This window comes from Lampetra fluviatilis, chromosome 2 (genome assembly GCF_964198595.1).
Source record: "Lampetra fluviatilis chromosome 2, kcLamFluv1.1, whole genome shotgun sequence".
Classification (NCBI taxonomy): domain Eukaryota; kingdom Metazoa; phylum Chordata; class Hyperoartia; order Petromyzontiformes; family Petromyzontidae; genus Lampetra; species Lampetra fluviatilis.
Window position 1 is genome coordinate 848330 of NC_136276.1, and position 19905 is coordinate 868234.

General features: G+C 48.2%; 1 protein-coding gene across 1 annotated transcript in view; it reads right to left on the bottom strand.

Annotated features, from left to right (window-relative positions):
• Window positions 1-19905, bottom strand: part of MGAT5 (alpha-1,6-mannosylglycoprotein 6-beta-N-acetylglucosaminyltransferase) — an 85508-nt gene that overhangs the window by 23349 nt on the left and 42254 nt on the right. The window contains exons 4-10 of the mRNA XM_078866667.1: window positions 15084-15160; window positions 13525-13614; window positions 8927-8989; window positions 7204-7365; window positions 5170-5339; window positions 2195-2329; window positions 1461-1594 (exon numbers count right to left, since the gene is read on the bottom strand). Of these exons, the coding sequence (XP_078722793.1) occupies window positions 1461-1594; window positions 2195-2329; window positions 5170-5339; window positions 7204-7365; window positions 8927-8989; window positions 13525-13614; window positions 15084-15160 (831 nt within the window). The remainder of the gene's footprint in view (window positions 1-1460; window positions 1595-2194; window positions 2330-5169; window positions 5340-7203; window positions 7366-8926; window positions 8990-13524; window positions 13615-15083; window positions 15161-19905) is intronic.

Here is a 19905-nt window from a genome sequence, read left to right on the forward strand (position 1 = left end):
GTGCTGTAGCTACTGTAGCATTGATTTTGTGAGTAACAGATTTAGCTTCTGGTTGTTGCATCGTTTTTTTAGATTTTTAAACAATAGAAATAATACTACAAGCTGTATAGAGGTTAAATGTGTTCTTCACGGAAACAACGGGGGGGGGGGGGGGTTTGTGAAGACGAGCAGTGTCCAAGGCAACACGGCCCCTCCATAAATTAGCACGGTATTGAGGACACAGGCAGGCCTATACGGACGCACGAGCACACGCTCACACGCGCGTGCGCCCGCCCACACGCCCGTAAGGTCAGCGGCAATGTTATTCTAACGCGACACTGAACATGACAGCATCCGATGTGAAACAGATATTAAGACACTCTGTCACTTCATTTTTCTCCATCAAGCATCGTTTAGTAAATTGGGTTCGCAGCGCAGTCATCAATCCTCGGAGGCACGCAAACTCGAAGTAGAAACACGTCCACAAGGACAGGAGCACAGTTCATGAAAATAAATATTATTAAAAATAATAACCCCACCCATCCCCGACGGCGTTGGGCAGTGCACCGCCACACCCGTGCGGTGGCCACGGCACGTTATCGACATCACCTATCTCGCGAGTGCAAATCCCAAGCTGTTTTTATAGTTGGTGTGACGGTGCGCATCTGGTCCTGGATAAATAAAGGACGGGACTTTTGCTGCGTGAAATTCAGTTTTACGACAATGCATAACGAGGTTTTTATATTGTAATGTGTTTTTTTTTGCGCTAACAGGGCCCCATCGTGCAGGTGGAATGCTCTTGCAGATAACATCAGACAATGCAGCAGTGCGTGACTGCTCATGAGACCTCGAAGGTGGAAACCATTCCAGAGATGAAATACATTCTGCAGGATAACATTGAGGTTAATAGGCTGGCTGAAGGACTAAAACATGGATTATTAGTTGTCAATATTTTTTATCCGTTTTCTATTTTGGTGGAACAACTCCCCGACACATTCCTCCACTTCCCCCAGGACGATGAGGATTTGTCATGATTCAGGGTCGAGATTCCATTCGAGAATCGAATTTGTTTTTCAACCTTGCGGTGAATAGGGGCATCTCCAGTGGCTGCAGGGGAGATGTGAACTCATTGCACACGACACGCACAAACCGATAAACTGATTACGCACACGAGTAGATACACAAATCATGCAGGCAAATTTAAGTTAATCGACGAATGCATTAATTGCTGCACCCATACTACCCCTGGAGCCGCAACAAATACCGATAAATTTCGCCCAAACTTGGGGCCCAGCAATGTTAGCAAGCACCTATTAATTATTAAGGCCGGCGTGGCTCCGCAAGGGGTCGGCGTGCCCAGTGCCGTGCGCGACGACATTCGCCTCCCCACCACTTCGGTCGACCGCCGCACAGCACCACCCGCCACCTCCAGATACCGGCACGCGTCCGTCGACCCGCAACGCCGGCCGGGCGCGACGTACGGAACATGGTGTAGAACTGGCGCGGCACGAGGCTCCACTTCCCCCAGGGCGTCTTGTGTCCGCGGGACTGCGCGTACTGGGCGTGGTTGAACTCGGGCTCTGTCCCGAAGGAGTCGAGGACTCGCAGCATGCACCTGCGCTCGCGTGCGGCGAGGGTTGGGGTTTTGGGGGGGGGAGAGAAGAGGCGTTGAAGTGTCGCTTCCCTCTGCCAAGCCGCGGCAGTGCTGCTGGGGAACCCAAGCGAATTCCATCGTAACCGTGGCGTCCCGAGCACTCATGAGGATCGTTTGCGCTTCGTTCACGCGGCACGGGGGACCAGGGGGGAGAAGTGCAGATCGGCGAACGGTTAAATTTGCGAGCGAAGACACCCAAGATAATTTCCTCTAGCTGTGGCGCCAACAAAGGCGCGCCCCGCTCTCCAGTCGAAAGGCAGGAGGATTAGAATAGTTGCGAGAAGTCGCACAATTGTGCGCGCACCAGCAGGTAGCGCGTATAATTTGAATAAATTGAAAGGAAAGCAATTACGGATAATCTTCATTTTCCCCATTGGTTAAATGATTTACGATGATTTTCACCGAAACACAAAGCCAGGCGAGTGATTTAGCGAAGGGTACCCCCCACTCCCCCTCCACTGTGGAAGGGACGAGATTTCCCCGCCGCGCTGCACGAATCTCCGGGGCCGTCTCTCTGGGGCCGGAACGCGACGAGCGTGCGGCGCAGAGGGCGCTGCTTACTGGTAGTGGACCCAGGGTGGACCCACGGCCTTCTTGAACTGCGTAAGGCCCACGATGTCGATGTAGATCAGGTCGACGACCTTCTCCCCTTTGACGGGGCACCCGGACTTCACGCCGGCCACACGCTTCATCACCCTGAGCGGCGGGAAACACCGCCATCAACGGCGCACGTCACCACCGTTCATTAATTTTTAAAATTATAATTAAAATACGATACCCGGGGGTCATCCGTTTACAAGGGGTGTCCAGGGGTGTCAGGTGACACGCACGCACACACAAGCACGCAGCAAACACGAAATTACGCGTGTGCACAAACGTTTTTGAATATACTGTGATACTGAGCAGAACTGCACTGAGGTTGATCAGCTTCAATGAATTCTAGGTTACACTTTCAATTAAAACAAAGAGCTGGCTAAAAACAACATTGTGATTGTAAAAATACTGAATAAAATTAGTATTTGTTTTCTATACAGCTGCATACATAACAGCATTTGCCCATCTGTCTAGCAAGTTGAGAGATTTGCATGCAGGATATAAATATACGTGAGAATTGTGCTGAGTGGAGGTCTTTCGCGCCCACAATCCACAGAGGAGCCCTGCGGTACATTCTGGGCACAGAGCTTGCCACTGTTTACGGCTCGGGGTCCCATAGCAACCTAACGCCGTGTGGCGTTCACTTCCATTCAAAGTTCCAAAGCCCCTGAGCTGCAAAGACTCTGAAGGGGCCTCAAGTTGCTCAGAGAGTGAGCTTTGATTGCTTTGAAAAATTACCATTGGTACAGACGAGATGAAAGCTGTGATAGTATCTACAGGGGGTGGATACTCTGCGTGAAAAATGCAGGTGTAGTGATGACCTCAATTCCAACATCTTATCACAAGGCTTTGTCAAGTGCTCAAGACAGCCAAAGGGATGCAAATGCGAACTTTATTACAGCATTACAATAAACGCTACTCGCATTCAGGAATGTAAAAGCTGCACACATTAACTCGGCAGCAAAAGTTGAACCTTGAAGTTCAGGCACAAATAAAAAAAACTACTGCACGAAAGAGCAAAAACACCAGCCGCAGTCAAAGAAAAATGATCATCGCACACAAAGTTCCATCGCGAGACAGCGAGAGGCGTCTTTCTAGTAGCGTTCTCATCACGATCAATGAAATCGATCGAGAAAATGTCTCAGTGGCCGATGGAGACTCAGTATGGCGCGAAAGAGACGGCACGGTGAAGGGGATGGACATTGGTCGCCCACTTGAAGTCAGAAAAGCCAGCTGCTGACGCGTCAGAATGTGCAAGGCGGAGATTCAACGTAGCCCTCGGTGGAGTAGACGACTCTGGGTCATCCCACCGCTGGCACCACAGTGGAGGCGTCCGAGTCAGAAGGAGCCGAGGTCACTCGTAAATCGACACTGGGGCATGAGAACAGCTTGGAAATGAGATGGCCAACACAGAAGCCGCTCACTTATTGTAAAGGCCAACTTGGAAGCGTTTTGTTAGCCCCCAACGTGGTCGCTGTGAAAACCGAGGGCACTGATGTCATAGTGACTGCATGGAAAGATGAAACGAGAAGTGAATGGAAAAGGAAATGATAAGTGTGAGCCAGTAGTGTACTTATAGTAACACACTTGAAACATGTTTGGGCCTTTCTCTGTGGATTTAGTGAACCAATCCCGGTTTGTTAATACGTTACTGCCTTGAGGAATCTCACTGACAGCAACGACTCGCTATTTTTATGATGACCGACTGAAGATAAAAGCAGAAATGAAACTATGGTGCCACAACGCACTCAACTACACAGCGGCACATCTGTTACATAACCCTCTCTCTCTCTGCGGCGAGGGTTATGCATTCATAATTATTGCATGGAATCATAATAAGAAACGTTACTAAAATGGAGACAAGGTGGAGTGTCTCCCAGGATAACAAGCAATGGCGGCAGTGCTCATCTCTGTTGGCTGCCGTTACCCGAAGGCCAACAAATGAGACATTGCCATGCCAGGGCCAAGTCTCTCCATCCATTTGGTGATTACTGGTAGCTTCTCACAAAGTGGAACATGTGCACAGCGGACAACGAGTGAATGCAATGTTGGAACAAATGTTGTCCAACTCTTCAGTTACAAATGATCCAGGTGAGATTTTTAGTTTTTTTATTTAAAACCACGAGGGCAATTTTAAGGCAACGGTTTTTGTGCCGTTTTATTTGTCAAAATTTATTTTAGTTTCCCAGATCTGGACAAATCTGATCACTGCTTTGCTTAGCGAGAGTCTGTGTTGGAAAATTCCAATAATAACTCAACATCTTGCGTATGGCAATATGATGAAAGTAGCACTGCAAGACGTCTCTGCGGTGGGAGACGCCAGCCAGAGGCGAGAAAAAATGGTCAAATTTGCTCTAGACGTTTCAGACAGGGGGCCAAACACAGGCTCATTTGTCTTTCATCAGGAGCTGAGACTCCCCGAACAGGTAAACAGCAATACAATGTTGACATTTCGTTTAACTACTATTTTTATTTTACCAGGTAAGGCCCAATGAGCTTTTGTAGCTCTTTTTCAGCAGCGACCTGGGCCACAAATGATTGCAGCTAAACACTCCACACGATCACGGGGAGAACACGCAAACTCCAAATCGAACCCACGACCTCCTCTATACCAGGCGAGGTAGTTAACTTCTTGCCACCGCGGTGCCCGAGAACAACACCGTAGTCTTCATGGGACCTTGTTTCCAGCATCAAAATGATGAAAAAAATAAGAATAGGCTTTATCCTTTCTGGCAATATTATCAGAGCATGTTTGTCTTTAAGTTTTTCCACAAGTACGTGTGGTTAATTTAGACTTGCTGCCTTGAAATAGGTATCTATTTGGTGTTTGAACATCTGAATACTCGTTTTAATACCGCAGCCTACTCCGCAGTTGGCCCAAGTAAAGTCAAAGTCAGTGAAGCACACGGAGGCGAAGCGGGGAGGGACTGAGAGATGCTTACTCTCGCAGCTCGGACACGGACACGGAGAGCTTGATGTGGTGGCCCAGGAGGTAGAGGGCCGAGATGACGTCCCCCCACTGCACGAGCTCCCCGAGCGGGCCGCCCGAGAAGGCGCTCTCCGCGATCTTGAAGCCCGACTCCTTCGTCAGGAGGCCCAGGTGAACCAGAATCTGCCACAGGCGGGCATGGGGCGAGCAGCGGGTGACGCGACGGGATGAAGCCATGGTTCTCCCGCGATCAGCGCGATTCCCCCATTTAGCATTGACCTGGGGTCGACTATAATTACCACGTCAACAATGTCAACTGAAACAACGTTTACAATCAAATTGTCACAATGCGATTGTAATTCATCACGAATTGCACAATTACCATTTACCCCAGGTCTGCAATTACATCACTCCCGACCCCGCGACCTGTTGTGCAAACAGGATATTTAACACAACTGCAGACGCACAACGAGTCACCGGATGGATTGTAGTGGATTGTGTCCAGGAGCCAACGCGGTCAAAACGTCGGCTGGCCTCATTAATGCGCAACAACAGCAACAATACCGAGGCAAAGAATGATGACATGTGGCTGCGAGTGTCGACCTCGTCGCCAATAGATAACGCCCACACGGCCACAGCTACCAACGAGACGACGCACAGACAGGGCTGCACACGTGCGGCAGGAGCCCCACGGCACTTTCGCCGCCAATTGACACCCCGAGCGCGCAGCCATGGACGACACAACGAGGCTGACAAGGTTGCTGGACCAGCGGTCTCGGGGTAACGGCGCCGTCGGCGATGAAGCAGCGGCCTCGTTACCATCACGGGGGCCGGATGCCGTTTTAGCCCGACGCGGTAACCGGTGACGCGTTGCCTCATCGATCGAAGATTGATTTTTACACTCGCATGCACTGAATAGTTCGCGTGTGAAAAATGTGTAGTGACGTAAATGGAGTCACTATGGCGTTTAGTGTCAGCGACTGTCACAAGAGTGGAACTGTACGTCTTGAACCTCTCTCTGGCACCAGAGTAGGTATGGCATAGAAGTGGGCCCTAGGGGGCATGGCTCTGGTGATGGTCAGAGAGAGGGCAAGTAAGGACGTGACAGTCTGGGTGAACCCGAGAGGGCACGTGACCAGGACAGGGTAGTGAGGGGGCCAAAAGTGGGCTTGAGGGGCAGGTGATGCTTGGTCGAGAACCTTCTGGTGAGATCCAGAAGGGGGCGTGGCCAAAGGCGGAGTGAGGCCACGTGCTCGGGAGCATAAAGGGGAGGTCCCGAGAGCAATCGCGGATGTCTGCTGGAATGGAACCCTCGGTGCGACGTCTCTTCGGTTTTCGGTCTTCGGTCGTCACGTTCGGCATCGTGGGTCAGGCAGTATGTTACTGACGGACCCAGTTATGTAGTTACCCTGTTGGGGTTCAGTTAACCTGTTGTGACGTTTAAGTAGCAGCCCTGTTAGGGCCGTGCAATAAACGTGTTGCCTCCAAGTTCAAGTGTGTGCCTCCATAGAACCACTACAAATGTATTACATGTAGGCTAACGAAATGACTGGAGCAGTATAAATCAGAGAGGAGATGCGAGAAACAATAGAAATGAGATGGAAAAACAAGGTGAAGTAATTTCTAGTTGAACCGAATTGCGACCCAGATTCACTAATCGCTGCACAGGTGGCGTGTTAAGCATCTAATTGCAAGAGTGCTCTGCCAATTAATAGTCGTGCCTGCCAACTCAAGACACCCAAAGCCTTGTGGGCCCAGAGCCATTGAAACAACTGGCACTGTGATTTCCACCATGCACAGCAGCAGCAGAAGCAGCAGCTGCATCAGCTCCAGTATCAGCAGAAGCCATAGCATCAGCTGCAACATCAGCAGTACCAGGTGCATCAGCATCAAGTTCCAGCGGTATCAGCATGAGCAGGGTCAACTGTTCCTGCAGCACGAGCGGTAGCAGCAGCAGCAGCACCAGCAGCAGAGCCAGCAGCGGCGGTGGGAGCGCTGGTGGCGGCACTGGTAGCAGCGCAGCGTGCTGGAAGACGGACGCGCTCACCTTCTTGCGCGTCCGGCCCTGCAAGTCGTGCTCCTCCGAGAGCGAGCGGACGGCCGCGAGCCACGACTCCTCCATGCGCAGGATGCGCATCTTCATCCAGCGGAACTCCTCGCGTGACGCCATGCGGTGGAACAGCTGCTTGAAGTCGGTCTTCACCTCCGCCTGCGGAACGCACGTAAAGACAAAGGGTTGCCGCGCACAGCAGACTGTTGGGGGACGTTGTTAGCGAGCACCTATTTAGATCGCAGTGGCGAGATTTTAACCACCTCACCTGGTATACAGGTCGTGGGTTCCATCTAGACCCCCACGCCTGTATATTTCGAGTTTGCAAGTTCTCCCCGTGGTCGTGTGGATTTTTCTCCGGGACCTCCGGTTTTTCCCTCCACATTTAGAAACGAACGTTCAGAGTATTTGGCCCCGGGGCCAGCCCAGGATACGCTGGCGGGACGATGTCGCTCGGCTGGCCTGGGAATGCCTTGGAATTCCCCAGGAAGAGCTAGAACCTCGCCAGGACAAGCGGACTGAGAAACTAATGAACTACCGAAATTTCCACGTGATAAGCCACTTCGCTGAGCTATAATTTGTGGCCAGGTCACTTCTGATAAAGAGTCATGTAGCTCAGAGGGCCTTAACTTGGTAAGATATAAATAGTTTAGATTTAGTTTATAGTTTATAGAGGAAAATGACGCAAGGCACCCCAAGGAGTGGTGTGGTCAAGTGTTGATTTTTACACACCGCACCATGTACTCATTTATGGCCGAGTCGACCTAGGAGAGGGTACAGACCAGTTCAGATATCACTCGCCACTGATGTGAGCCATGGCCGAGAATTAAACTTGGGTCACCTGGTTTGTAGGGCAGTGTGCTAACCCACTGCACCACCGCTCCGCTCGCACACACGTACAATAAAGTCATAAACAAAGCCAATGCTCCCCTTTTAGCCGTGAACAAGAGATTGTTGGGGCAAGTGCTACAAGCCAACACCCATTAAGGTCAGCGCGGCACAAAAATGAACATGGGGTCAGGTGGTGGTGTCATACTGGAAGAGAGAGGTGGCAGGGTTAACCATTGCTCAGTCTTTAAATTATGTTGTTTTATTAACCTGGAACAATTTCCCCATTAGCCCACAGGGTGACCCCGCTAGTTGTCCTCACTGGGACTTGAGCGCAGTGCATGTGGTTAAATGTCTGCATTAGGGAGTTCAAGCCGGGCGATGGTACACAAGGGGTAGAGTGGTGGCGCGGTGATTGGTGTATTGTACTTTGACCCCGGTGATCCGAATTCGAATCTCGGCCACGAAAAACACCGGTGGGCGAGCACTACCCATGGTGGTGAAGTATGGTCAAGCAATCCCAAATGACCGAAAGGTCGCGGGGGAGGCCTTATCCAGCGATGAAATTGAGGGCTGTACATTGTTACACATTTACTTTGCGTAAAGACTTCAGCGCCTGTGTTTATAAAATGTGCAGCAATTTTTATAAGTGCTAAAAAGCATTATGGTTAAAACCCTCTTGAGGCCTTGCAAGTGTGCATGACTGCATGTGCACAATCAGTTCCATTGCAAAACTTTACAAGGTGCACGGCAATCAAGCTGAATTTGAGGCACACGCGTTTATTTTAAACAGCCTTCGTACATTTTGCAACCCCGTTGACTGTTGCAAGCCAATAAAAAGCAGCCCAAATGTCGACGGTGAGTGTAGCCTCGCTGGGCCGCCTATCCTCACCAGGGGACCTTCAGGCTTGGCGACTTTTTTTCTCCAAGGAAGCTGAGGACACCACGTCTCCACCTGCAACGACAACGTTCACACGTTTATCACCTCTGGGGGCAAACCAAACAGGCCAAGGTACAGAAGGAGATAACGCAAAGGTGACAGCTGTTATCGCTAGCGTCTCGTGACCTCCTCTTGTTCTTTGATGAGGAAGTTGATTCCACATCGCAAGTTTATTATGTTTAACCGGGTGAGCACTCAAGAGACCAGGACAGAGTATCATTTATGGAGTGACCTGGGTCACTCGCTTGTCAGTAGAAAGCAACGATATCTGTGTACAACTCCACTTGAGTAATCTGCAGATAATATTTTTTATTCGGAAAAGTTGGGATCTGGACACAGCCCCATAACGGTTGACTCTCGCGAATGACATCCGGGGATCTTTAACATCCGTGCGAAGCAGACTGCGCGTGGTTTTTATTACAGCTGTGACACCCGCAGCAATAACCAGGGCGGCCGCTGAATTCCAAACGAGTGAACCTCCACAGCAAATGGCAAACACGCTACCTCTAGGCCGTGTCGCTGCGTTACGTGCAAAAAAGACAATAGGAATATGTGAACATGTAGATTAGTAACTGGGCCGTGACGGAGTACAAATATAAAAGTTAATATTTACAGTTCCCCTATGCGTGAGATGCATTTAAACAATGTGCAATTCACACGGGAGGGTACAAAAAGGTCTTTATATTGTCTTTTCACATCCAGCGTGAGAACAAATATGCAGAGACAGGCCTGTGCAAATGCCGACGTTTTATTTTTGGTCTAAACTATTTACCTGACCACTGCTTGCGATGACAGCTACATTTGCTGTTGGGTGCCAACTTAAGGTTGAACATTTTTCAAGATTACATTTGGAGGAGGAAAGCAATGGCACACGTCTAGAGCAGGCTGCGATGACAAAAACATTGGTAAAACCGTCTCGTTATTTGGAATACACGCAGGCAGCGGACAGCTGGACACCAAAAAACAGTGCACAGAGACGAAACGAGGGGACTTATTGTCGAATGTTAATAATAGAGAGTCAAAGCCAAGGCTAACGAAAACCTTATTTAAAAATAAGTAGGTGTTGCGCTGTTTTAAAAAAAGGATCAATGTCTATTTTACAAGGGCAATCAATCTTGGCGTTGGATTCAAGATGAAAGGATTTCGATTTATTTTATTACCGAGCTCGTTGATCAATAAGTTACGAAAAAAGGGAGAGAGAGAAAAAACAAAGCAGGCGTGGAAACCACGGCAGTCCGTAACTCCTCAGGGTAACGATTGAATGGGGCACTGACGCACGGAGGTGGCAACTGGAAGCCTGGTGGTGAAACATCGAGCAGCAGACAACAGGCGGCACAAACTCAAGTGTTGGAGGTGGAACTTGCAGGCTGGGGGGGGGGGGGGGGCACCAGCAGCGGCCAGGCGGCATGAATAGTGGGCACATTATCTGCGAGAGCTCGCAACAGAATTAACCCTGACTTGCGCGTTTTTAATTGCTGAGAGAAAGAAAAATGCGGCGTCACCTTACGGCAAACGCTGAGGACGCCCCGAGCTCCTCCAGAACAAACGCAGATGCAAGCTAAACGTGCGAGGGAAACGGAGCGAGGTTGCACGCGACGCGGAACGAGTCTGCAGCACATGAGCAAAACCACGTGGAGACGTGGCGAGCGGTGCGATGCCGTAAGGGAGGGGGGGGGGGATGGCGAGGTTGTGAGCGGCGGTGTCGATACGGAGCCATCGCACCGAGCCCCCGCGATGGACACACGGCAGTCCTCCGCATTCACACACGCCGCCTCTGGGCGTCAATGGGAAGATGATCATGATAAAGATAACGGTGGGAATTACGATGACGATTCCAATGGCTGTCTTGATGATGTTGAGGACAATGGGAGCTATGAACTAGACCTTCGTGGTGGTGGTGGTGATAATGGTGCAAGTTTTGACTGAAGTCTGAATAATCAAAATTATGTATTTTATACCAAGGATGGCTTTGCTTACCTCTCTTCACAGAAATAATGTGTTCCTTTTAACACAAACCAGACAGTCTATGACAAGCCCAAAGAAGAAAGGAATAAATGCAGTTGGTAGAATGTGAGAATGCACTGCCAATTATCCTTGATGGAGTGGATAGGTGTAAAAACATTTAATTTACTGCGAAGAGCACACACCGACAAAACAACATTCCTACTATGAAACGTATGGATTTCATTAGACACGGTTCCTCGTGAAGCGTGCCTTTTGTTGTGTGGGAAAGGGGCAAGACTGCATGCAGGGATCCAATTATCCATGCAGCCACTCCTTTGCGGGCCGATGATTAAAACCCGCAATCACATAATAAGCATCAACACAAGTTTGCGTTCAGGGGCGAGAAATATCTCCGACACCAAATCAATTTAAGGAGACGTCAAATTATATTTTTTATTTATGTAAAATGTATAACTGTCTCCACAAAGTCAGTAATTTTCTTACATTCGAACCTGACTGCACAAAAAAATCCAATGCAGACAGTAAAATACGGGCACGCAACGTGTCTAGGATAAGTGCGCTTGTGTTTAAGGATCACTAACGCAGAAGAGATGAATGCGTCTCAAGACTGCACACCTTTTCACATGATAGTACAAGTGGATATTCCTCATAACACTGCCATGTCTGTAGGCCAAAGGTACGAGCTGCTATTTTTGAGCACGCTGGGAAAAAAGCCACACACACACCCCCCCACACGCATTCTCATGGGTAATTCAATAACCATCCTACGATTGCACACTTTACACCCCCACTCACGACTATCAGAAAAAGCGCACGACATTCTGCCATGAAGCCCATATACAATACAGTCACCACAGCCGACCTTAAGTCCCAGATATAAACTGTCCAAACAAACAAAAACCAACCAAATATTTTTCTCTAAAAAATCTCTAAATTGGTAACAATTATTTCTGCAGCCATGCTGATGAATATATTTACCTATTTGCGGTCCGTCTGCTTTTTTAATGATCGCTCTCGGAAATAAACAACGGAAGCCAAGAAGCGAGCCGTGATCGTCACCGTCATTTTTCGTCGCTCTTCGACCTCGCCGTTTAACACTGAACGAGTCTTGAGGTAATTAGGAAAATGCAAATTTTGTTAAATAATTTAATTCATTAAGAGCGTGGGGTGGCTTACATTTGCGTTAACTGCCGTACAGTGAATTATTATCTCCTGGGGATGAAGGTGGTGTTGACACAAGCGTTGTAATTTAGAAGCACTGCGAGAGAGAAAGTGTTACCCCCATGCTTGGCACTACATTATATATACTATTTATATTCAGCTCTTTCTACAGCATCCTTTTCCACACGCGAATCAACCGACAGCGCGATGGCTGTGGGCTGATGCACACAACTCGTCAAAAAAAAGTGTTCTTTGTAAATTATTTAGTGAGTCACCAGATCGTCCTCAAATCTCCATGACATTTAGCTGCCAGTTATTCTCAACATTAATCAACCGTGATAAATCCACTGCTGGATGGAGGCCACCACAAATCGTCGCCATCTCTTCACTATCCAGCGCTGTATTCAACCACCACTAGCACCGACACGAGAGCTGATTTCACGAACGAGCCTCATCAACCTAATGGTCACTTAATTCAATGTAAAAAAAAGTCAAAACGACTGTTTTTGGGGAGATGTTCTCTCTTGGCGGTCCTGAACTAATCACATAAATTACACATTCCTATGACGGGGACCAGTCTAATCCAAAAGATGACGTAATTTTCTGCAGCAGTAAAAAACTGAGACATGATACAGATGCAAGCATCTACTTTTAATCGATTAATCGTTGTTCGGCCTGGCGCGCGAGTTCAATCGCAGGGCCTCGGCAGTGTCGGTTCAACGCGAGAACGCAGCTGTGGGTCACATGGCCGCCGCACATCCTCATTTATTCGCGAGCTTAAGAATATATACTTTTTTACGTCTCGTTTGATCAAGAGGCCTGTGTTCAAGCCCTGGATCTCAGCGTTGCCAGCTCAGCGCTCTGACTTCCGAACAGTCCACTTTAATCAAAGCTTCAGTGCACGCCTTGCGCAGAGTCAATGCTCCTGCAACCGGCTGATCCGCAGGTGCAATCGCAGTGCCAACAGAGGAGCTCGGCGAACGCCGACGGATGGATGGGCGGTGCGCACAATCGAATCAAGTGTGCCACAATCTATTATTTACGACATATGCTCATGTTACATTTGGATGCGAAGGGCAGATAAATGCACATAAGAGACATCTATCCATGACAAACAATACAAGCCAAACGGTAAACACAGGACAGAAAATTATAGATTTGTTTTAATCGAGTCGTGATCCAGACTCCCGACATGTCATCGTATCATTGGGCTTCATTACAAACCTCCTCTCCAGAGCACGAGACGCTCGTTGTAACCATCTCTGCCCTACAAATTACATCATGGCGGTCGACGAGGTTTGAACGTTAAAATTGTTTTATTTGAGACGGCTCGGAGGATGGGGAAGGTCACGTCCCCGGGCCGAGCCGAGCAAGGCCGAGCCGGGCCGAGCCGGCAAAAACTCCGCAGACCAGAGCTGACGCACCTCGCTCAGGTAGATGATGAAGGAGCACAGTGAGCCGTCGACGCCAAAGCTGCCATAGCACGTGTCCGACTGCCACATGTCCTTCATCCACTGCCAACGGGAAGACACGGCACGAGGAGGTTGGCGACGGAAGCTCGCCGGAGAGGTGGGGAGACACGGGGGGCGAGCTTTCGCCCGCTGGCCATCTCAATGCACCGGAATTTGACCGAGCGACAGAAGTGGAGGCGTCGATTTAATTGCCACAACACCGACAAACGCCCGGTGATATGGGCCGTGTGTCATCGTCACGACCGCATAGCGTTAAGATGATGCCAAAACTAAAAGTGTTAATGCATTGTTCGTGTGGCTGCATATTGCTGATAAATGTCAGTGTAAACTTTTACTCATTTTTATTCATTAGCAAATGGAAAAAGCAAACAAAAGAGTTTATTATTAATATTATTGTGGTTGTGCCGAGGTGGGATTTTTTTTTTTGAGAGAATGAAGTGGAAGCTTCTGTCACACTTCATCGAATTTTATCTGGCCAGCTGAATTCCCATTACTTTGCTGCTCGGCCAACGTCACGCACGGCCGCAGGCGGAGTCTCACGAACCGGCATGTGGCGAACAACAAGTGTCTGTAGACCGCAAATCATAAGAGCCAAGGTGTCATTAAAGTACGCAACGCTATTCTATCCCAAAATATATTTCTGCGTGCGTTGGAATAACATCAACGCAAAATTAAATACGAGTCTACATTGCACACGGCTCTCCTTTGAACAATTCCACGATCTTACTTCGCAAGACAGCACACACGTCCGGAGCCCGCGTGCACCGATGGCTTGCGAGCCCTGCGCGGTGTGCCGCTTACTCTTGGTGAAAAGGTTTACGATCGTATTTTTTCCTCCCGCATTAAAACTGCTCAACAAATTAATGTGTGTGTGTTGTGTTCTGTAATGTCGTCATGATTATAATGTACAGCCCCTTGTCAAGCCACTGCTGGAGGAGGAAGGCCACCAAATGTGACGTCAGTCATCGGGATTATTGTACCGTACTTCAGATGTGAGCATTGGGGAGGAGAGGCAGTGGGGGTTGGTGCCCAGGACTGGTTCAAATATCACTCGCCACTCATGTTTGGCAGGGCTGAGTTCACAGTGCAATGCGCTAACCGATGCACCACTGCTCCACCACAGTTATGAGCTATATATGTAAAAATTGGTGCTGCTCTTGCGAAGATAAAATAAAAATAACGTCGACAAGGAAAGAAAGATGTTTTAGAATTTTTTTGTTTTTCTTTCATTGTGTTGGTGCGTATTACAAGCAGCAGCCAATCAAGACACGCCAGCTACTGGAACTAAGGAAGCGTCACCACATAATCATGCAAGCGTGAACACAAAACCCAGCATTCAAAAATAGCACACAGAAGAAAAAAAGTCAACAGGTGCCATTTCTCCGAAATGGCTTTCTTTAAAATAATGGCACTTGCACAGACGCCGAAGGAAATTGGGAAGGCACGGGGTACAAAGGGGGGTATGGTGATGAGCGGGGGGGGGGAAGCGGCGAGCTACATCATTTGCATACCTGGAGTTTGGTTTCGCAGTGTGGAAAGTCGTCCAAGGATTGCAGCTTGCACTCTTCCTGTACCCCGTTTATCAGGCCTATGCACGCACGCACGCACACACAAACGCACACACAAACTGTTTGCCACAAAAAACATGCACCTCAGCGATGGCACCGGCGATATATGAAGCTTGCCATGCACTCAGTGGGGAGCAATTCAAGGCTGAGAGAGAATGCATATTGTTCCAACGACTGTGCTATGCGATAGCATGCACACACATTGACCCATGCGCCCACACGCACATACGCTTGCGCACACACACACGAGCGGACACAAAAAAATAAATTCCTCTTGTCGCCTTATTAGACCATTGGGGCAAGTGCTTTAAGCGAGCGCCTTTGAAGGCCGACAGGGCACACGAGGGGGTGAGTGTCCACAGCACCACGCCCGGCCGCCTTTGTCTCCCTCATGGGGATGTTAACACACCGCACTAGGTACTCATTTAAGACCGAATCGATCTCGGGGAGGCCCAGGACCAGTTCAGATATTCGGCAACGGTGTTGGTCGTGAGTGGGAATCAAACTCGGGTTGCCGGGTTCGTAACACAGCGCGCGCTCACCACTGCAAGATCGCTCTCCCCCCATATGCTCGCACACACACACGTTCACGCAAACAGTGTTTCTGTACTTAACATTCATATATGCAAACATTCCACGCTTTATTCTTAATGAATAATGTATGACCCAATTTCTGCCAAAATGCCACTTCAGCTGTACATTCATTAGCATGCGTTGTAATAGAAACAAAATAAAGATTTCAATCAATTAAACATTCCTGCATGTATGCCAAATGCCTTGGCAACTGCCGCATCAGCTTGCGTAATGTAATTTTGAAAATCAATTATAATAATTATGTGACTGCGATGGAATGGAAGTCAGAGCCAGTCGCCCCTTCTTTTTGAGTGACTCTCGTTGCGCAAAAAAAAAACCTCACCACCGCGGCGCTGAGGCTGCACACAAAAGAAGTCGCGTCTCCACTACTCGGTAATCTGACGCGTGACCCTGTGACCCCGCGAGGTCACGAGCCGCTCATTAGCATACGAGTTGACCCCATTCACCGAGTGTAGTGATGCACAAATAAGCCGCGCATTTTCACATCTTTTTTTTATCTCGTGCGCACCTCCGATTAACTATGTACGGTGTGAAAGAAGTTCAACATACATACACACATACACAATATACGTACGTACGAGCAACGAGCCTGTCAGGTGTGCCCTGCAAATTTGGCGCAAATTCCCAATAAGTGTCCAGCGATACAGCGACTTTTGTCCACTTGACTTTCATCGCTTCGCTCTTTTGGCCGTTTTCAATTATCACCACATTTCAAATTTCGTCCATGTGGCTCTCCTCTTTCGTCCGATTTCATCCCGAACCTTCCACGACGTTGGCACCACGCGCCGTCTTTTTCATTTTAGTCTTTGAATAGAAGTCGTTCAGTGAGCATCTCTTAAATTTGTGTTTATTCATATATTATTAATACTGGACTCATTTCTGTGATTATACTGTAAACAATTCATAGTTATTTTTGTGATAACAGTATAATACAACAGTGTTCATAGTTATTTTCCAATATATTCATCGTTCACTTACGCAATGAAAAAAATATATCAAGGTATCAGTTTGTTTATTTATTTATGTCTATTTATTCTTACGTTTATTTTTCTTTCATATCTGTTTATTTAGGTTTCGCATGCATGTGTTATATAGTTACTGTAGTTATTTGCATGTATGTTTTAATATTTACTGTAGTTATTTGCATGTACGTTTTTTGCCGGCCAAAATAAATTTGCCAGCTAAATAAAGGGTCCGCTTTGACATTCGTCCATGCTCTGGTCCCTAATCAGACGAAAGTGCGAGGGATTCCTGTACTACACTCTAGAGCGGTGACCATTTAAGTAATTTGATTTACCATAATATGTTAAGACGATTGGCTATCAACAAAGACTTGTTCATGAAGCCATCCATGTATACAGACACAGACACAATTTCAATCGAGAGGAAGGTTATAGACTCAGCAATCATTAGAAAGATGTCATCAACCACTTTGAGTCATGACTTGACTTGTGTTTTCTTGTCAATCAACCTCCACCGTCAGCAGTGTGGTGTGTAGAGTGTGGTGTGTGGAGTGTGCTGTGTGGAGCGCGGTGCAGTGACTTCCTGGCGGCCCTTTGCTGCATTGGCATTGCTGCTGCATTGGCATTGCTGCTGCATTGGCATTGCTGCTGCATTGGCACTGCTGCTGCATTGGCACTGCTGCTGCTGCATTGGCATTGCTGCTGCATTGGCGCTGCTGCTGCATTGGCATTGCTGCTGCATTGGCATTGCTGCTGCATTGGCATTGCTGCTGCATTGGCATTGCTGCTGCATTGGCATTGCTGCTGCATTGGCATTGCTGCTGCATTGGCATTGCTGCTGCATTGGCATTGCTGCTGCATTGACACTGCTGCTGCTGCATTGGCATTGCTGCTGCATTGGCATTGCTGCTGCATTGGCATTGCTGCTGCATTGGCACTGCTGCTGCTGCATTGGCATTGCTGCTGCATTGGCACTGCTGCTGCATTGGCACTGCTGCTGCTGCATTGGCACTGCTGCTGCTGCATTGGCACTGCTGCTGCTGCATTGGCATTGCTGCTGCTGCATTGGCATTGCTGCTGCTGCATTGGCATTGCTGCTGCTGCATTGGCATTGCTGCTGCTGCATTGGCATTGCTGCTGCTGCATTGGCATTGCTGCTGCTGCATTGGCATTGCTGCTGCATTGGCATTGCTGCTGCATTGGCATTGCTGCTGCATTGGCACTGCTGCTGCATTGGCACTGCTGCTGCATTGGCACTGCTGCTGCATTGGCACTGCTGCTGCATTGGCACTGCTGCTGCATTGGCACTGCTGCTGCATTGGCACTGCTGCTGCATTGGCACTGCTGCTGCATTGGCACTGCTGCTGCACTGGCACTGCTGCTGCATTGGCACTGCTGCTGCATTGGCATTGCTGCCCCGCCCATGCTGCTGGTGCTGCTGATACACTTGGGCTACCGCCCATCTCCAAACCTTTATAAACGGTGTGCCTTTAGAGGCTGACCCCTTTTCCTGATGACGACCGCTTGTGTTGCGATCGAAACGTCGCGATATTTTTATTCACTTGTTTTTTTATCTGCGTGACTTTACCGAAAGAACTAAAGAATATGAATTCCTGCAGTCACAAAAGTTAAGTAAAAATGTTAATTTAAAGCGTTTTGTGCTTAAGATGAGAATGCACTTTTCTACTGAAATGTAGAAAAAATGTGCAAAGTTCAATAACAATGAAAAATTAGTTTTCTGTATGAATATTGCACAGCAGCGCAATAAACCTTTATTTTGTATTAACCGTGTTAAATACAGTCGTCATTATTTTACGTGTAAGGTTTATACATTGTCATATTGGACAATTCATTGTAATAAATGCAGTGGTGCAATTGTGTTACGTCATTAAAGCTGTAGTATAGTCATCACCATCATCAGGCACAATCAAGAGGTTTGCGGATTTTTGATGAATTGCATCCCCCCCCCCCATACACAATAATTATTTAAATATATTATTTGAAGACCCCTGCCTGTCCGCGTGCTCATTGAGTGATTGGCGTCAAGCGAAGGGGCTCGTGTGTGCAACTGAAGTGCCTGTGAACGTTTTTTTTCCAGGCCGTCCCGCGTCGCTGCTGCCCCCACTTTACTCGTGCCCACGGCTTTTAGCGGCGATGAAGTCAAGCCGGAAAATAACGGCGGCGAGTGGCGAGGCCACAAGCGTGGTTTAGATCCACAGGTGGGAGCTGCCAGTTTTTCAAACATTCGCGGCAGTTCTGAGAATGTTCGAGCACCTAAAGGAAATGACACATCTGATATAAAAATAAACCATGATATCATGAAACCAAAGGAAATAAAACTAATTCATGATTAATTTGGTCACGAATGAATTTATATTTTGTGAAAATATATAAGTTCCGCGCAAATATTCCCCGTTTGTGAAAAATATGCCACGCGATTAGGTTCACGGTGTATTTTTTTGTACCCAAGACGTTGCTTGAAATGTTTACGCAAATAATTCTATTTTTTAAGTGGGTAAAATTTAACATCAAATAATCATTAACACAAAAATTCTCCACAACTTAAAAAATTGTCCTTATTAACAAGGTTTTAAATTGCACCCATCTTTCAAGTTAAAAACTTAAAATCCTCCAAAAACTGCTGACATAAAATAATTGGGACAAATTTGGTAGCAATGGCGAGAAAACTAAAACCACCAACAGCATGCATTATGCATCGGATTCTCGGGCGGGGGATAGAACTCCTAAAACCAGCGCACGGTGCCATAGTTCTCATTACCGTGGCTTCGCTTTTGCATTGAAGAAGGCGGTTGAGATGGCAAAAACACAGATATTCAGAAATATTCTCTCCTGCAGCTGTCCCCCATGAGCACGCAATAGCCCGCCCAGTATAGATTCTCACGGCAGCCTGCAAACTGCTCCCAGGCTGCAGAGCCCGGCCTACGTGGTCGCTCCGCTTGACAAGGAGACTACGCCCCCCCCCCCCTCCACCTCCCAGCCTCTTTCATCCCAGGTAACTTCTGGGCTGCATTCTCATGAGCGCAAAAAAAACCGTGGTGGAAAAAGAGCAACGTAACGCAGTATATGTTGATTTGGGGTAGGGTAAACCTACCCAGGCCACGAGTTAAAAAACCTTGTGAATAATGCAAACAAAAATATCAACGCCACTCTCTGTATGCAGAGGGAAGGGAGGGGGGGGGCGTGGGAGT